General features: G+C 47.5%; 1 protein-coding gene across 2 annotated transcripts in view; it reads right to left on the reverse strand.

Annotated features, from left to right (window-relative positions):
- The window catches only part of Adgra1 (adhesion G protein-coupled receptor A1), a 36513-nt gene that overhangs the window by 1480 nt on the left and 18641 nt on the right, over positions 1-16392 (reverse strand). The window contains exons 1-2 of one of the 2 annotated variants that reach the window (XR_009376039.1): positions 1255-1414; positions 636-737 (exon numbers count right to left, since the gene is read on the reverse strand). Coding sequence is in view for 1 of the 2 variants with exons in the window: in XM_059250213.1 (XP_059106196.1) it covers positions 639-737 (99 nt within the window). In the remaining variant the exon portion in view is untranslated. Of the gene's footprint in view, positions 1-635; positions 738-1254; positions 1415-16392 lie in introns of those variants that run through there. The other variant, XM_059250213.1, reaches the window with a different exon arrangement.

Consider the following 16392-nt stretch of genomic DNA (forward strand, 5'->3'; position numbering starts at 1 on the left):
TGGATGGGGATGAGATAGAGGCAGGCCTGGGGTGGATGGGGCAAGGAGGTCCACTGAGGGAGGCCGGAAATTGTCCTGGGTAAAAAGGGAGTGGGCGGAGGCAGGTTCTGATGGGCAGGGCATGGGGCCCACTATGGCTTGAGTGAGGGCTGGACATGCTGGCGTCTTGAGGAGATACTGAGAAGGATAAAGGTCCCACCAGGGCTTTGGGCACCTGTGGGGGTGGGGCTAGGTCTGTCTCTGCTCCAGGGGTATGCCATGCTTGGCTGACCTTCTGTTATCTGGTGCCAGACTATAAAAAAAAGTCAGGCCTTTGGGGTCTAAGGAAATAGAGTCAGTGGGAAGCTGAGGGTGTTGGGAGAAGAGCTTCTGCTCACACAGAGGTCGGGGAGACACAACAGAGTGGTCCTCTGGGGCTCAAGGCAGTAATTTCACCTCAAAGGCTTGCCTTACCACAGGTACCTTGGAGGACAGTCACTAACAAAGGTTGATTATGACAGATGTCTGTGGGGCACCTTCCCTGCCCTCCCCAGGCCTAGGCACAAAGTCAGCGATTTCCTCAAGTGTCTGGGATGACCCCAGGAGGAGCTGGGCAGTGCCCCCAACTTTTCACTGGCTCACAGGTAGCGAGTACTCACTATGCTATGTCTTCATCCTCGGTCCCATAATTTCTGATGTTTGTGGCAGCTGTGACCCCACAGATGATGAAAGGGACCCCTCCGCTGATGAGGTAGAACCTGCCAGAGATCAGAAGGCTGACTTGCCAGGAATAGCCCAGATCCTCCTAGAGAAATGAGGCCATCCTCCTCCTTCCCTGATACAAAAGGGAGGTGGCTGGATTCCATGGCCATGCCACCCTTTAGTATAGACAAGCACATGTCCAGCGGGGGAGTCTGCTCTCCTCCTGCTTGGTTCTGGCTGGCAGGGGCTCGCGGTGAATCTGCGGACTCAGTGGGACCTCGTGGAACCTTGGCGGGGAGCAGGATAGCTATGAAGAGGTACAGGCAGTGCATCTGTAGGGCAAGGAGGTTCTGGAGGGTGTTGAGTGGGGCATCCTTATCCCAAAGTGCCATCTTGAGTGGTGGCCCAGATGGATTCCCTTCGGACCTGTCTTTAGCCAGAGCTCAACTCATACCCCTTCCCTCCCCGTTTGCAGTGCTCAGTGATCAGTGAGCCAGTGATTTGTTAGACCTAGGTTTAGGGTGAGGAGCCTGGCTCACCTAGCCCTCTGTAGCAGTTGGGAGAGATGCTCACCTTTGAGCTATCCCTGGAGGGACAGCTGATCACCCTGGTAGGAGTAGGCTGTGGCGTGGGCTGACCTCCCCTCCATGGGCCTCAGATGATAGATAGCTCCACTGAGGGTGATTCAGTGTTCAGCCCACTGGATAGCTCCTATTTGAGTCCAACCCCATTGAGCATGTGTGTCCTAGGCTTAGCCTGTGTACACACTGATTCTGATGTACTGGGCGTGACCGATAGCTTCCCACTGTGATGAGCCATGGTGGGGGCCACCTCAAGGCCAGCTCAGAGAGGATTTCCATGAGAAAGTGGCTGCCATTATAGACGCCTTGAGTGGACAGTGTGGCACAAGTTTGAGGCCAGCCTGGGCTGCCTAGCAGGTAAACTCCAGGCAAGCTAGTGCTAGTGGCGATATCTTATCTGAAAACAAAGAAAATGACACAGGGGCAGCAGAGATGCCCTTTCATAAAAGAAGAACAACAGTTTATATACTTGGGTGAACGGCACTTGAAGGAAGGTCACGTGACGTCCCTCAGGGTAACGGGATGCCGCACTGAAGGAAGCTGGTCCCCAGGAAAGAAGAATACAAGGAATGCTAAGATTAGAGTAACTAGGGGCTGGAGAGATGGCTCAGTGGTTAAGAGCATGGGCTGCTTTTCCAGAGGTCCTGAGTTCAATACCAGCAACCACGGGGTGGCTCACAACCATCTATAGTGGGATCTGGTGCCCTCTTCTGGTATGCAGACACATGGAGATAGAGCACTCATATTAAGAAAAAAAAAAATTAGGGAAACTTCTTCAAAATACTGATGAGTGTTAAAACATAGAAGTTTGACATTTTGTGAATTCATGAATAACACGGGGTGGGGGGTGATACATGTGGCATTTATGCCATAAAAGATGAGGTAGAGCGATCTTGAGTTTCAAGACATCTCTGGATGTTTTATGTGACGTTGTACAACTATTTTACATGGATTGTGACTAGATTGGGCATGTTAATCTCTGGGGAGGCTGCAAGACACTAAGAGAAAGAAGCCAATTAATATATTAAGTTTGAAATAAAAATATCAGAACAACACAAAAGCAGGAAGAAAAAGAGGAATGAAAGAAGAGAAACCACACGGAAACAGTATCACAAAAGAGGCAGAAAAGAGAGAAAAATGGAGACAATCCAAGTGAGTAAAAAATGAGTTACATTTTAACAGTCTCAATGTTCTACTTCAAGGCAGAGGTTGCCAGACTAGAGAAAAAGAAAGATCCGGTGAGGGCTAGCATAGAGTAGAAGAGATGGAGGTGGGGCTGGAAGTGGACCTATGGGAGCAGCCATTCCTCAGCCTCTTCCTGTAAGCCAGCAGTTCTCAACCTGTGGGTCATGACCCATTTGGGGCCAAATGACCCTTTTACAGGGGTTGTGTATTAGATATTTACATTACGATTCATAACAGTAGCAAAATCACAGTTATGAAGTAGCAACAAAAATAAGTTTATGGCTGGGCGGGGTGGGGTGAGGTGGGGGAGTCACCACAACTTGAGGTAGTAAAGGGTCGTGGCATTAGGAAGGTTGAGAACCACTGCTGTAAACCAAGGAAGGCTGCCGGGCTGCGGCGGAAGGGAAAACAGGCTCGGGCAAGACATGACATTTGCATCTGCCAGGGAGGCAGCCCAACTACCAAGCAGAGACCAAAGGAGGGTTCAAAATACCAGAACAAATGTTGTCAGGCATAGAGGAGAAGCAGCAGTTCCCAAATTATAGTGGGCATTAAAGTTCCCTCTCTCAGCAAGAGATAGAACAACTAACCAAAAATCAGTGAGGAAATTAGAGGCAATGGGCACAGTATTTGAAGAAGTTGACCTCAAGGCTCCTTGTAACACATCTCACCCTACAGCGTCACCAGTGTACTCCAGCTCCAGTGATGTTCACTATGACATCAGTGACATTTACACATTATTCTCCAGAATGTGTGGCTTGTTCACCCAAATGAGAGTAGCACCCACGCATCTTCATTCAGTGCATGTGGCCCATGCACCATGGCAACCATAACATTCATGCATCTTCTTCCTGTGTGTGTTTTCACCATGTTAACCATGACATCTTCACATTCTCCTCTGCTGTGTGTGACCTGTCAACCATGGTATCTCTGCATCCTCCTCCAGAGCCTGTGGCATGTTCATCACAAAAACTTGCATCTACAGTAAGCACTCACTTCCCCCCACTGTGCATGTACTGATCACCATGACAACAGTGGCATCCCGTTCCGTTGTATGTGGTCTATTCACCACGTTAATAATGGCATTCATATTCCCTCCTTCACTGTATATGTGGCCTGTTCACCATGGCAACTGTGGTATCTACACATCCCTCTCCACTGTGTGGCTTGTTCACCATGACAACATTGGTACCCTATAGGTACTCCTTCAGTGCATATAGCATATTCACCATGACAACAATGACATTTTTCAGTGTGTTTGGGCTTTTCACTAGGTATATGCCGTGAAAGACTCAAACATTCAGAAGATTTGAGATCATGCAAAGCATATTCTAGAACCACAAATAAATTAGATGAAAAATTGATATCACTATTATAACCAAGATACCACAAACACTGTGGACTTAACAATACACTTATAAATCATTCATGGAACAGGGAAGAAATCATAAAGGATCGGGAAGCATCTTAAACAATACCAAAGAAAATATGACATACAGAAATTTCTTGGCTGCAGATACAGCAGGGCTAAACGGTAAATTTATAGTTTCCAATCTTCCATTAGAAAGAAGAGAAAGATCTGAAATTGAGTGATCTAAAATTCTACCCCAACAAGGTAGAAAAACAAAAGCTCAAGGTAGACCAAAGGTCATCACATGACGAAGATGTCAAAGACCAGAGAAAAATGTTGGAAACTTGCTCCTCCACAGCAAAAATCAGTGAAGCTATAAACTCTTAGATTAAGTAAAGAAAGAAGAAGGGCTGATGAGATGCTCAGTGCACAAAGGATCTTGCCTTGCAAGCTCAAGTTTGATCCCTAGAACCCGAATAAAGGTGGACAGAGAGAACCAATTCCTCCAAGTTATCCTCTGACCTCCATACACATGCCATGGCTTGTTTATCCCCCCCCCACACATTGTGAACACACAATAATGATAATAAAGTAATTAAAAAGATTGTTTGAGAAGATTCATTCCCAATCTTAAGAAACAGTTATTGTTATGTGCCCTGTAGACACACTGCAAGAATTAAAGGGGTATATAATGAAAAACTGTATGCCAACAGATTCAGTAACTTTGAGGAAATGGATCTATTCCTTGGGAAAAAAATAAAAACCAAAAACATTAGAAAATCTTGCTGGAAATCTCACCAATAGAGTGTCACTGGGTATATCAACCACACTCCAGGCAGGCCCCTTGCCCAAGAATATATTGTTGGACAATACAAAACTCTGTTCCTCTTCTTTTTTTTTTTGGTGGACATTTTGTTTGATTTTGTTTTGGCATTTTTCCAGTCTCATTGTTTTTTTTTTCATTGTTTGTTTTGATTATTTTTGGTCTTTTTTTTTCTGAGAAAGACACACAGAGAGATATGTGCTGTTGGATGGTCTGTATGGCAAATGTGTTGCTGATTGGTCAATAAATAAAACACTGATTGGCCATTGGCTAGGCAGGAAGTATAGGCGGGACAAGGAGGAGAATAAAGCTAGGAAGTGGAAGGCTGAGTCAGAGAGACACTGCCAGCCACCACAATAACAAACAGCATGTGAAGATGCCGGTAAGCCACGAGCCACGTGGCAAGGTATAGATTTATAGAAATGGATTAATTTAAGCTGTAAGAACAGTTATCAAGAAGCCTGCCAGGCCATACAGTTTGTAACCAATATAAGTCTCTGTGTTTACTTGGTCAGGTCTGAGCAGCTGTGGGACTGGCAGGTGAGAGAGATTTGTCCTGACTGTGGGCCAGGCAGGAAAACTCTAGCTACAAATGGCGTCCAACGTGGTGGCAAGAGTTTCTACCTAAAAACTGAGAAAAAAAGATTCTAAAACGGAGCTAAAAACAGCTTCCTAATTGTCTCTCTCAAATGAGCGGCAGCTGCCGGTTTGAGCTACTGGTAGGTTCCTAGTGTGTGCGCTCAACCTGCCGTATGGCGGGAATGAGGCCTCTGCAAATGGCACATTAAGCTGCGTGGTGGATTTAGACTTTGCTGGTACAAAATAAAAAAAGAGGTTTTTGGGCTACATGCTGCTTGGATAAAAGCATAGAGCCATGATAGCTCCCAGAGCTGGTGGAAAATGTACCACCACCATGTTGGGAAGCTGAGGTGGGTGGAGCCAGTAGCCACAGCTGTGGCAGTTTAAAGCAATAGATTCACAATAAGACAGATTCAGATGTAATAGTTTACAATGTGTGTAAAATACACGTAGGCTTGAAAGAGACAAAAAAGGTGATATATACAGTTATATAAACAAATACATAGTTTTAAAAAATAAAGTCTTTAAAGAGACAGTAAAATTAATATAAAAATAAGCCACATGAAGATGAATATTACACAGAGAATCTGGATTGTGTTATCTTTGGGATTTTTAACTGCAGAAAAACATTTGATCATAAAAGATGTTGAGTTAAACCAATATGTATATTTTAAAGATACCTTGACTTCAAAATTTGGCTATAAGGATATGTTGCTTTGGAAAAGAATCTCTGCTTTTGTTCCCACAGAAAGCCAGAGGCTATGGATTTGTTCCAGATTAAGATACATCAGGTTTGACCAGCCAAGACCCCCAGAAAGGTCTCCGATGACACCATGGCCCAGATGATCCAACATCCAGAATGGTTTGAAGACAACTAGCTCAGACGATACAGCCTCACAGACTACTCCATAACTCTAAAATTTTCTTTGTGTCCCCATAAGATACAGCGCCCCCCTCCAGCAGGAAGTAGTAAGAGAAACTAAGCCCAAATTCCCAAATTATATGTAATTTTACTTTGTTAAGGTTAAAACCTTCCTTTTTGAAAAAAAAGGGGGGGGAGTGCTGTGGGATGTTCTGTATGGCAAATGTGTTGCTGATTAGTCAATAAATAAAACACTGATTGGCCATTGGCTAGGCAGGAAGTATAGGCGGGACAAGGAGGAGAATAAAGCTGGGAAGTGGAAGGCTGAGTCAGAGAGACACTGCCAGACGCCACAATGACAAACAGCATGTGAAGATGCCGGTAAGCCATGAGCTACGTGGCAAGGTATAGATTTATAGAAATGGATTAATTTAAGCTGTAAGAACAGTTATCAAGAAGCCTGCCAGGCCATACAGTTTGTAACCAATATAAGTCTCTGTGTTTACTTGGTCGGGTCTGAGCGGCTGTGGGACTGGCAGGTGAGAGAGATTTGTCCTGATTGTGGGCCAGGCAGGAAAACTCTAGCTACAGATATGTAACAAAGTTGGATATGTAAGGAGGTGGGGAGAGAATCTGAGAGAAGTTGGGAATGGGAAAATTGTCATCAAAATATATTTCACAGAAAAAGAAAAGAAAATCTTGCTGGGTCTGATGGCGCATACCTTCTCTGGGAGGCAGAGACAGGAGGAACTCTGAAAGTTCAAGGTTAGCCTGGACTATATAGCAAGACTTTGTTTCAAGAGACCAAAATACAACCCCCCTCAACCAACCAACCAACCAACCAACCAACCATCCATCCATCCATCCAACCAACCAACCAACCAACCAACCATCCAACCAACCAACTAACCAACTAAAACAAAACAAAACAAACTTTACTGTGCTCTGTCTAATAAAAAAACAAAACAAAACCAGGTTCTAACATCTGTACAAGTGGGATCGCTGGTAGAGTGCTATACAAACTTGTTCAGATGGCAAAGGGGGGAGGTGGGCAGGGAAATGTTGCTCAGATTTGAGGCCAGTGGGACCTGATGTCAAAACCAGACACAGACATAGAAGAGGTCAGTTATTTGGACCTGTAGTACTTTGCAACTACTCTTTAGTAATGTATAAGTAAATGAGTGTTAGCACTTTATAGAAGTAAGACTGATCCCAAAACTCTGGACTGAGTTGTTATTCATTCATAGTTGCAAAGTAGTTCAACATATCAGCAGTATGGAGAACACAGTGAGACCATTAACTGGATTTAGGAAAATAAATCTAGTGGATAATAACATGTATTCATTCCAAAACTCAGCCAACCATCAAAAGAAGGCAGTTTTCCACTTTCTATAAAAGTTACCTGGAAAGACTTGTATCAGATGAGGATGAAGAGACATGTTTCTATTTGTAGATGATGAGATGGACTGCATGAGAAATTCTGCAAGATCTGTGGGACATGTGTGTACATTTAAGAAGGTGCAGGGTTCACACACAGACACACATTTTTATATTTGAGTGATAATAGGGACCATTGAGAAATAAAATAAAGATGTCATTAAATGGCATGAACACATCCCCGTCACAGCTCCAGAAGATTTTCTTCTTGTAAAAGTTGAAAAATTGAAGTTGGGCAGTGGTGGCACATGCATTTAATCCCAGCACTCAGGAGGCAGAAGCAGGCAGATCTCTGTGAGTTTGAGGCCAGCCTGGTCTACAGGGTGAGTTCCAGGACAGCCAGGGCTATACAGAGAAACCCTGTCTTGAAAAACCAAAAACCAAAAGAAAAAAAGTTGAAAAATTGATTCTAGAATTATCTGGGTGTGTAAGTGATTAGATTATTCAGATCCATTTGAAGGACCCAGAAGAATCCCTGGTACACCCAGATTCCTGACATGACAGATTTGTGTATCTGTCCTCACATGAATCCAAAACATTCTGAGCCAAACAGGTTTGATTCAAAAGGCTGCACACTGCAGTGAGCTTCTTTTTTTCCTTCCTTCCTTCATTCATTCCTTCCTTCCTTCCTTCCTCCCTCCCTCCCTCCCTCCCTCCCTCCCTCTCCCCCCCCTGTGTGTGTGTGTGTGTGTGTATGTGTGTGTGTGTGTGTGTGTGTGTGTGTGTGTGTGTGTGTAGAGTACTCTGATGGTAGAGTACACATTAGGCAAAGTTCTACCACAGAGCCACACTCCAGCCCTGAGTGGTCTTATTCATCCTAGGCACTAAGCCAGGCAGAGTCAGTGTGTGATGAAAAAATACCCCTCACAGAGGTGCCTAGGGCCAGACATGAGAACACTTTTGGGACTTGGCTGTGAAAGTTGTCAAACCCAAAGCAAAATGAATAAAAACAAGTGAGTAGATAAATCACAGAGTGGCAGGTGATTAAGAAGGGCTCACACATGTGCCTGACGTAGACAGCTACCACAGCAGATTGCTAGAAGCACAGCTTGCACAGAGGCCACTCCATCTTCAGGAGGACACACTCCCGTGGGGATGTCCCCAGAGGCTCCTCAGCCTCAGGCAGCAACACCCTGTGGATTGATGGCTGAAGGCCATTATTAACACTCCGTGGATATCACCCCTTTCCTCCCCTTGGTTGTCTCCTCCTTGAATACACTCATGGTTTACCATGATATGCATAGCCTCCCATAAAGTTAGTCTTCAGAGCATAGGCTCTGATGGCTACCTAGGTAGATGGTCAAGTTCTCTGCCTGCATCTGCTGCAGCTCACTGAGCATGTATAAGCATTACTCAATTCAGCACAAGTGAGTTCCACACAGTGGGGAACCCTGCAAGCAGACACTGCCGAACAGTTTTGTTGTATATGTGAGGTCTGCAGCATACTTGGAAAAGCACAAAAATAAAGCAGGTGATGGATGGACAGGTGTGTGTGTGTGTGTGTGTGTGTGTGTGTGTGTGTGTGTGTGTGGGCTGGATTGCCAGGTGGGTATCGGTAGACCATGGAAGGATGATGGAATGGATGGATGGAGGAGGATGGACTGTAGAGAGTGGATGAAGGGAATACCCTCAGGAGGGTGATTAGACAGTGCAGGGTGGAACAGCACAGGACTGGTGGTTGGATAGTGGGGGCAACTGACTTTCAGCTTTGTACATATGGGAAGGCTCACAAACTGCTGGGATGAGGTGGAAGAAGGCCACTGTCCTAGCAGGAAATGCCTCCGCAGTGGAATTCTCTAGAGGGTGTGGAGCACACCTGTCATAGTTAGCTTCAGCTGTCAACCTACTGCAAACCTAGAGTCATCCGGGAAGAGGAAGAGGAAACTTCAGCTGAAGAATTGCTTTGATCAGATTGGCCTGTGGCCATGTCTTTGAAGCTTTTTTTTTTTTTTGGTTTTGTTTTGTTTGGTTTATTGAGACAGGGTTTCTCTGTGTAGCCTTGGCTGTCCTGGAACTAGCTCTGTAGACCAGGCTGGTCTCGAACTCACAGAACTCCTTCTGCCTCTGCCTCCTGAGTGCTGGGATTAAATGTGCACACCACCACCGCCCAGACAGAGGCATTTTTTTACTGCTAATTGATGTTGGTGGGCTCAGACCATGGTGTGCAATATCATGTCTAGGCAGGTGGGCCTGAGTAGCTGAGCGAGACAGAGTAAGCAAGCCAAGAAGCAGCGTTCCTCCTCTGCGCTCTCTGCTTCATTTCTGGCCCCCAGGGGTCCATCTTAGCTTCTCTGGTTGATAGACTGTAACCTGTAAGCCAAATAAACCCTTTCCCCCACACTGTTTTTGATCAGTGTTTTTTTTTTTTGGGGGGGGGGTTGTTATTTTGTTTGTTTGTTTGGAACCCGCTTTGTAGACCAGGCTAGCCTCTGCCTCCTGAGTGCTGGAATTAAAAGCGTGCACCAGCACAACCCAGCTTTGGTCAGGTTTTATCACAGCCACACAAAGCAAGCCAGAATACCACTAGACAGCAGGAGCCCCATTCTCACGGGGCTCATTTGAAGTGGTGATGTTCAGTGCTGGGACCATGAGAGGCAGCTACATGGGGCTAGGTGGGAGTCTGCTCTGGAGTATGAACTGTGGCAGGTGGGCTGTGATTTGACCCTGCCCCATCTCCTGAACCCATCAAAATCCCTTCTGGTTTTGGAGTTTATGGAACTCACCAGAGTCCATCAGAGTCTTGTGGTCCTTGCAGCCAGAAGGTGCATCTAGAAAGACCCATTTCCTTTTAGCCACTAGTTCAGGCTAGACTCAGTTCCACAGACTCATTCTAGGCTGGGGACCCCATCTGGCTCTGACTCTGGCCTTTTCTCCCTTCTCATGGGGTTCTTCCCCTCCCAGGCCCCTGGTATATCCACCAGACCTTGTTTGAACTCTATTATCCAGAAGAGTTGCCCCTAGACACAGGCAACTAACCATGTTGTCACACTTGGTGACAGCTTGGCTTCCTGGCCAGCAACACTTAAGGCTGCAGGTGTTCTAGCTTCCTGTGGCTCCCAGGGAGACGGTGAGACCAGTGGGTCATAGGAGTTTCCTCCTCTCTATACGCCTTTGCCCCTGGCCTGCACAGGGCAGGCTTAGCCCCATCTCCTAGAGACAGGACAGCCAATCTCTTCTCACAAAGGCCCTTCTCTTCTTAGGAAGAAGCACATGTGTGGAGGTGGGGGGTGGGAAGGGGATGGGGAGGTAGGAAGTGGGAGATGGGGAGTGGAAAGGGAGTGAGGGGGTAGGGGAGTGTCACTTGATCAGAAAGTATCATGGTTTTTCTTAGGAAACAAGAAATCCCAACTGTAAGGTAGTGTTTTCAGCCTAATGACAAGGACCTCAGAGGCCACTGAGCCACATGCCTAAGAAGCCTGCAGCCCCTCAAGACTTAGCGCCTGACCCTTTCGAAATCTTCTACCAGCACCTGTCCAGGCTGTTCCTCAGTTGCCATGCCTCATCCATGACAAGCCACCTCTACAGTCTTCCTGTATCCCCCGGAGAATCTGTTCCGACACATCACTGTTCTGTATATGGAGGTGGAGACTGACCTCACTGACCCCATATTGTTAGACAGTGCCTCCATGCACGGGCTGCTGATGGCTGGGTCTTGAGTCTGTTGTCACAGGACTTTCACATTTCTTGGTCAAATTAGTCATCTGTGGAGACTTGCTACTGCAACTCTGCAGGGGGTGGGGCTATGAGGGCCTTCTCGGTGGCTAAATGAGGACCTGCCCCAAACTAGAACATTAGGGCTAGGGAAGATGGTTTCCCAGGAAGCAGACTCATTTGTATGATGCTGTCATGGAGTAAGTCTGGCCACCAACTGAATGAAGAGCCAAAGAAAGGCCGAAAGTTGGGGAGTTGTTCTGGCTTGGTGTGAAGGGAAATACGCAAGAACTTCCAGACTGTAACCTCAGAAAGTCAAGGGGCAGATAACCAACATGTGGGACTCTAGCATGTAGGAGTCATCATGCTGTGCAGTGGCTCACATTAGTGGACAACTTGCTGAGAGAAGAGCACCCTTGTTCCTAACAGCAGTCGGAAAACTCATGAGTGAGCTGAGCTTGGAGAGACACTCAAAACAGGTTCTGTTCAGAGCTTGCTGCTGGGCACTGGAGGCTGGTCAGTGCCTGGCTCTAGCCAGTGGACATGATGTCATGCACAGGGATGCTCTACTCTTTCTATGATTCCGAAAGCCCTGGTTCTGAACATGGACGCCTGAGAGCCCATTTAGAATGGAAAGCCAGTCACATACCCCATGATGTCTACAGGTTCCAGCCTCAAGGTACCCTTGATGTGGCAGACTCCTGGCAGCAATGTGACAAGAATGATAGATTTGCTCTATCTGAGGCAAACCTACGGTTTCCTTTACAGATGCAGGACCCAGAGGAGCCAGAGAGAAGTAGTGCCCCAGAGTCCCAATCATTACTTAGAGATCGGAGACTTTGCTGTGTCCCACCAGGGTCACTCAGTACTGTCCACCACTGCCTCTGCAGTGCCTGTAGATCTTATCCTGGGAAACTGGTTCTTTCAGTGTCATCTTGATCTCCTCAGAGGGGAGACATTACTCACAGCTGGTGGCTGGGAAGGTTGTTCCTCCCGTACAGAGTTCCAGCTCCAAGCCCTCACACACCACAGCCACAACGTTCAGGTGTCTTTACTTCCTTCCTGGCTTGCCTGCACTATCAGATTTTGTCAGCAGAGGGCGTCAGAGGCCACTGCAGGTGCCTTTCGGCTAGGCTGTGGCTTTTCTTGCTGTATTTGCATCCATCCCCAGGGTGGATACTGGACTACTGTGGAGCCCTCCCTTATTCAATGTTAGTTGTCTGGACCATGGACCTTTGCACCCATGCCTGTCTTGTCCTCTTCCTGGTTACCCATCTGTCCTGACTGCCGGTAGACCTCATGAGTGACTCATAGTCTCTTCATTGGGGTCTGATTCCTGGCTTGCTATGAAGATGTAGTCTCTTCTGGAACCTTCTCTTGTGCCAACCTAGGATCACTTTTTGATAGGTGGAATTTCCCTCTGCAGGGAGGCTTCTGTCTTCTGAGTGTTTCAGCCCTGGCCAACAGGGCCCCTGATGACTCTGGACTTCTTTTGCATCATTAGCCCACCTGACACAGGGCAGGTGCAGCTTGAATTATCTAGCGTGGGGGGCCAGGCCCTTTCCTATCCTAGTGACAGCTTCCAGAATGGAAGGAGGAAGCTGAGTCTCAATGAAGCACTAATCAGATCCCAGTTTGTCAAAGGAAGAGGGAGAGAGCCTCAGAAGGCTACTCTCTAGACATAGCAGTTCAGGGTCACAGAGAGAGAGAGCCTCGTGGATAGGGAGGTGGGACCAGGAAGCCTGAGAGTGTGGGAGGCAGTGGGGCTGGACCAACCGCAGCATCACACAAATCCGTCTCTTGCACAGTGAGACCGAATGGTGAGCCATGTTGTGGATAGTTATGTAATGGACCCTAAAGAACAGTGTGCAGGAGAAAACCACGATAAAAAACAAAATAATGAAATGATCCCAGGGCTTCCAGCTCAGGTTCAGGCACACCAGTGTATGTAAACTTGGGTGGCAAGCCACAGACAATGTGGCATTCTAAAATCAGGCTGGAGGGAGTCGGGGCTAGACAGGCACGAAGGCTCCTCCTTCCTGCAGGCTGCTCCTCCCTGCTTGTTCATCTCTGTAAGTGCTCCCTCATATGCTTGGGAGAAAAAGAAAAAGAAGGGAAAGAACATAGCCGGTGATGTGTCGGAGCTCCTAAAGGAGGCTTTGCTGGGTAGTTGAGCCTGTTCTCCTATGCTGTGATCCTCTGTCTTTCGTGGGTCCATCCGGTGATACTTTTGTCAACTTGACACAAGCTGGAGTCATTTTGGAAGAGAGAACCTCAGTTGAGAGAGTGCCCCTATTAGGCTGGCCTGTGGGCAAGCCTGCGGTACATTTTCTTGACTGAGGATTGACGGGGTGGGGGCTGCTCACTATGGGCAGTGCCACCCCTGGCTTGTGGTCCTGGGTGCTATAAGAAAGCAAGCTGAGCAAGTCATGAGGAAAAAGCCGGTCAGCAGCACTCCTCCAGGGCCTCTGCATCAGCTCCTGCCTCCAGGTTCCATGTGTTGAGTTCCTGCCCTGACTTCCCCAGGGATGGGCTACATGCTGTAAGCCGAAACCCTGCCCTCCCCAAGTTGCTTTTGGTCACGGTGTTTTGCCACAGCAATAGAAACCCTAACTAAGACGGCCTGTGTCCCTGCCTTTCCAGTCACCTTGCTGCCAATTGGAAATGGTGGACCTGTTGGAATAAATGTATTACTGGAATCCTGAGAAACTACGGAAGAGGGGTCAGACCCGGCCACAATCTTAGCACACTCTGTATTCAACACGAGCCTACCATTTACACGAATGGCATTTGTACAGCACACAGTGCACACTTGGCATGTACACATCATACAAACACAGGCTCACATGCATGTGTGTGTGTGTGTGTGTGTGTGTGTGTATATATATATACATATATATAATACGTATGTATAGACAGATCTGTTTATGCATGTGTACCCGCGGTGCATCCGACACACCAATGCTGATGGAGGGAGGTGCTTTAGACAAGGAGAGGACAGGTGGAGACATGGAGATCAAGTGTAGAGTGAGACCAGATGCCACCTGCAAATGGCACTGTGACATCTTCTTGTTCAGAAAGGCAACTGTGTAATGAGACCTACCAAAACACTCAGACACCATTCCCTAGGACTTCCTAGAATTGGGTTCCCATACACTGGGCTATGGGATCATTTTTGCATGATGAGAACGTATATTATTATTGAGTCAAGTCTGCTCTAGGATGTATTTGCCATGTGTGGACTCAAGGATTGCTCCGGGATATGGGTACCTGCCATGGCTTCACCTGTCCGCCAAGGTTCTGGAATCCTCTGTGTCCCCACAGGGATGCAGAGTAGGGTCTTGTGGAATTGGTGAGTGGGTTCCTGGAAGCACCAGATACTTCTCTCTGGTCTTCCTGCTCATTTTCAGACAATGAGAGGAGGTCAATACTGTGTGGCCCTTGGACTATCTGGGTAAGGAGACACAATACGGCCAGAGTCTGCGGAGGTGAGAATGTGGGGCGCAAGATCCTGAAAGCCTGACTATGGCTGTGTAAAGCTTCCATGCCTCTCTCCCCTCAGTTTCCTCATTTGGGAATCTGGGCCAGGAAATGAACTCTAAAGCCTTTTTGGCACCCAAGGACCTGTGAGGAGAGGCAGCAGAGGAATGTTTTACTGGGTGCTCATAGCCCCATAGCAGGCCGTAGAGGCTGCTACCTTTATAAGAGGTCCCCTAACTCTGGATCTTGGCATCCTGTCAGGTTCTCAGGGTACCCCACAGTCTTTATAGTAATAGACAACCCAAGGAGGAGGTTTAGTCATGCCCCTGTCTCCTGCCTGGCATCTTTCTGCCTGCATGAGACCACAGCTCACTGCAGCACAGTCCTCCTGTAGACTGAACTTGAGTGTGAGGTCCAAGTGCAGGAGAAGTAGGTGGATTCGCCCTGTTGACCATTTCCAGGGTCCCGGGTTCTGTGCACAGATCAGGCCCGGGTGGTGCTTAGAGACGAGAACATCAGAGACCCATGGTAGGTTTCAGAATTTGCTACTGTTGCCCAAGAAGGGGTTACTGGATGAGGGTCACAGGGAACCATTCTACTAGCATGTCTGTCCTTGGGGCTTCAGCAGAGTTCTCCTCATTGTGTGGGGGGAAACAAATGGTCATTTCCCAAAGCTGGCTCCTGAAATTGACTACAATCTTCCTGTGGCTGTGAGAGTTTCCTTCCAAACAGAAATACCACCGGTGGGCCTACCATAATGGGTGCTACTGAGGGAGATGCCACCAGAAGGAGCAGAAAAGACCAGACAGTTAGGATGTAATCACATTTAGCTAACTAGGAACTAACCCCTGAGCATCTACAAACCACCCCAAGACATTCTATGGGCCTCAGAAGTGGCTTCCCTCAGGCTGATGGAGGGTAGAAAAAAATGTGGCAAGATGTGTCCACAGAGACCATCTCTAAGCGAGGGCAGAGCATCAGGGTTGGGTGAGAGGTACCTGAGGTGGGCAGCAGGCCTGGTCTCAGCCACCGTCCCCCTATGGTGACAGGTGTAACCTGACATAGTGACTGCGTGTCAGGACTATGATCGCTGTTCTGTCCTGTGCTATTCAGATCACTAGTTAAATAAGGAAGTGAACAGGGTAGTGGGTTGACTAAGGTTCCAAGACTTTAGGGACATAGCAACTCCTGTGGAGCTCTGATGTAAAGTCTTAAATGTGACTTTCCAGAAGCGGGGGCTTACTGTACCCCTACTTTGTGTAGGAAGGTGCAGCCCAGGGGACAGTGTTCACACTTGTTTGTTTGCATATTTCTCACCCAATCTCCTCCAACTTCACTCTTCTCACTGTATCTTTAGAGACAGATGATTGCAGCAGCTCTCTAGGGGAGCGAAGGCTCTGTGTAGTCATGTAGATGGAGATGGGGAGGGCTGCCAGTCTTCACATACTCCCTGTGCAAGAGACGTTAGCCTCCTGATGTTCTTTGAGGGTAGCTCTGGCAGCCAGCGCTTAGCTGGAGCCTGGCTCCTAGTGTGGTCTACTCAGGGCCACTTCGTGCCCAGCACTGAGTTTGCAGAACCAGCCTCCCAAGGCTGTTTATGGAGTAACATCGTGTGTGCCAAGCAGCACACTGCCAGGCAGTGTGCTTCCTAAGGATCAGGGGCCTCAAGGCTATGTTCAGACACTAGACCCAGAAAGAACTTTGAGTGAAACATTGAGCCAGCTTTCCTAGATGGAGACACAGCATGTTTCACTGATAGAGG

Source organism: Peromyscus eremicus, chromosome 1 (assembly GCF_949786415.1).
Source record: "Peromyscus eremicus chromosome 1, PerEre_H2_v1, whole genome shotgun sequence".
NCBI lineage: Eukaryota > Metazoa > Chordata > Mammalia > Rodentia > Cricetidae > Peromyscus > Peromyscus eremicus.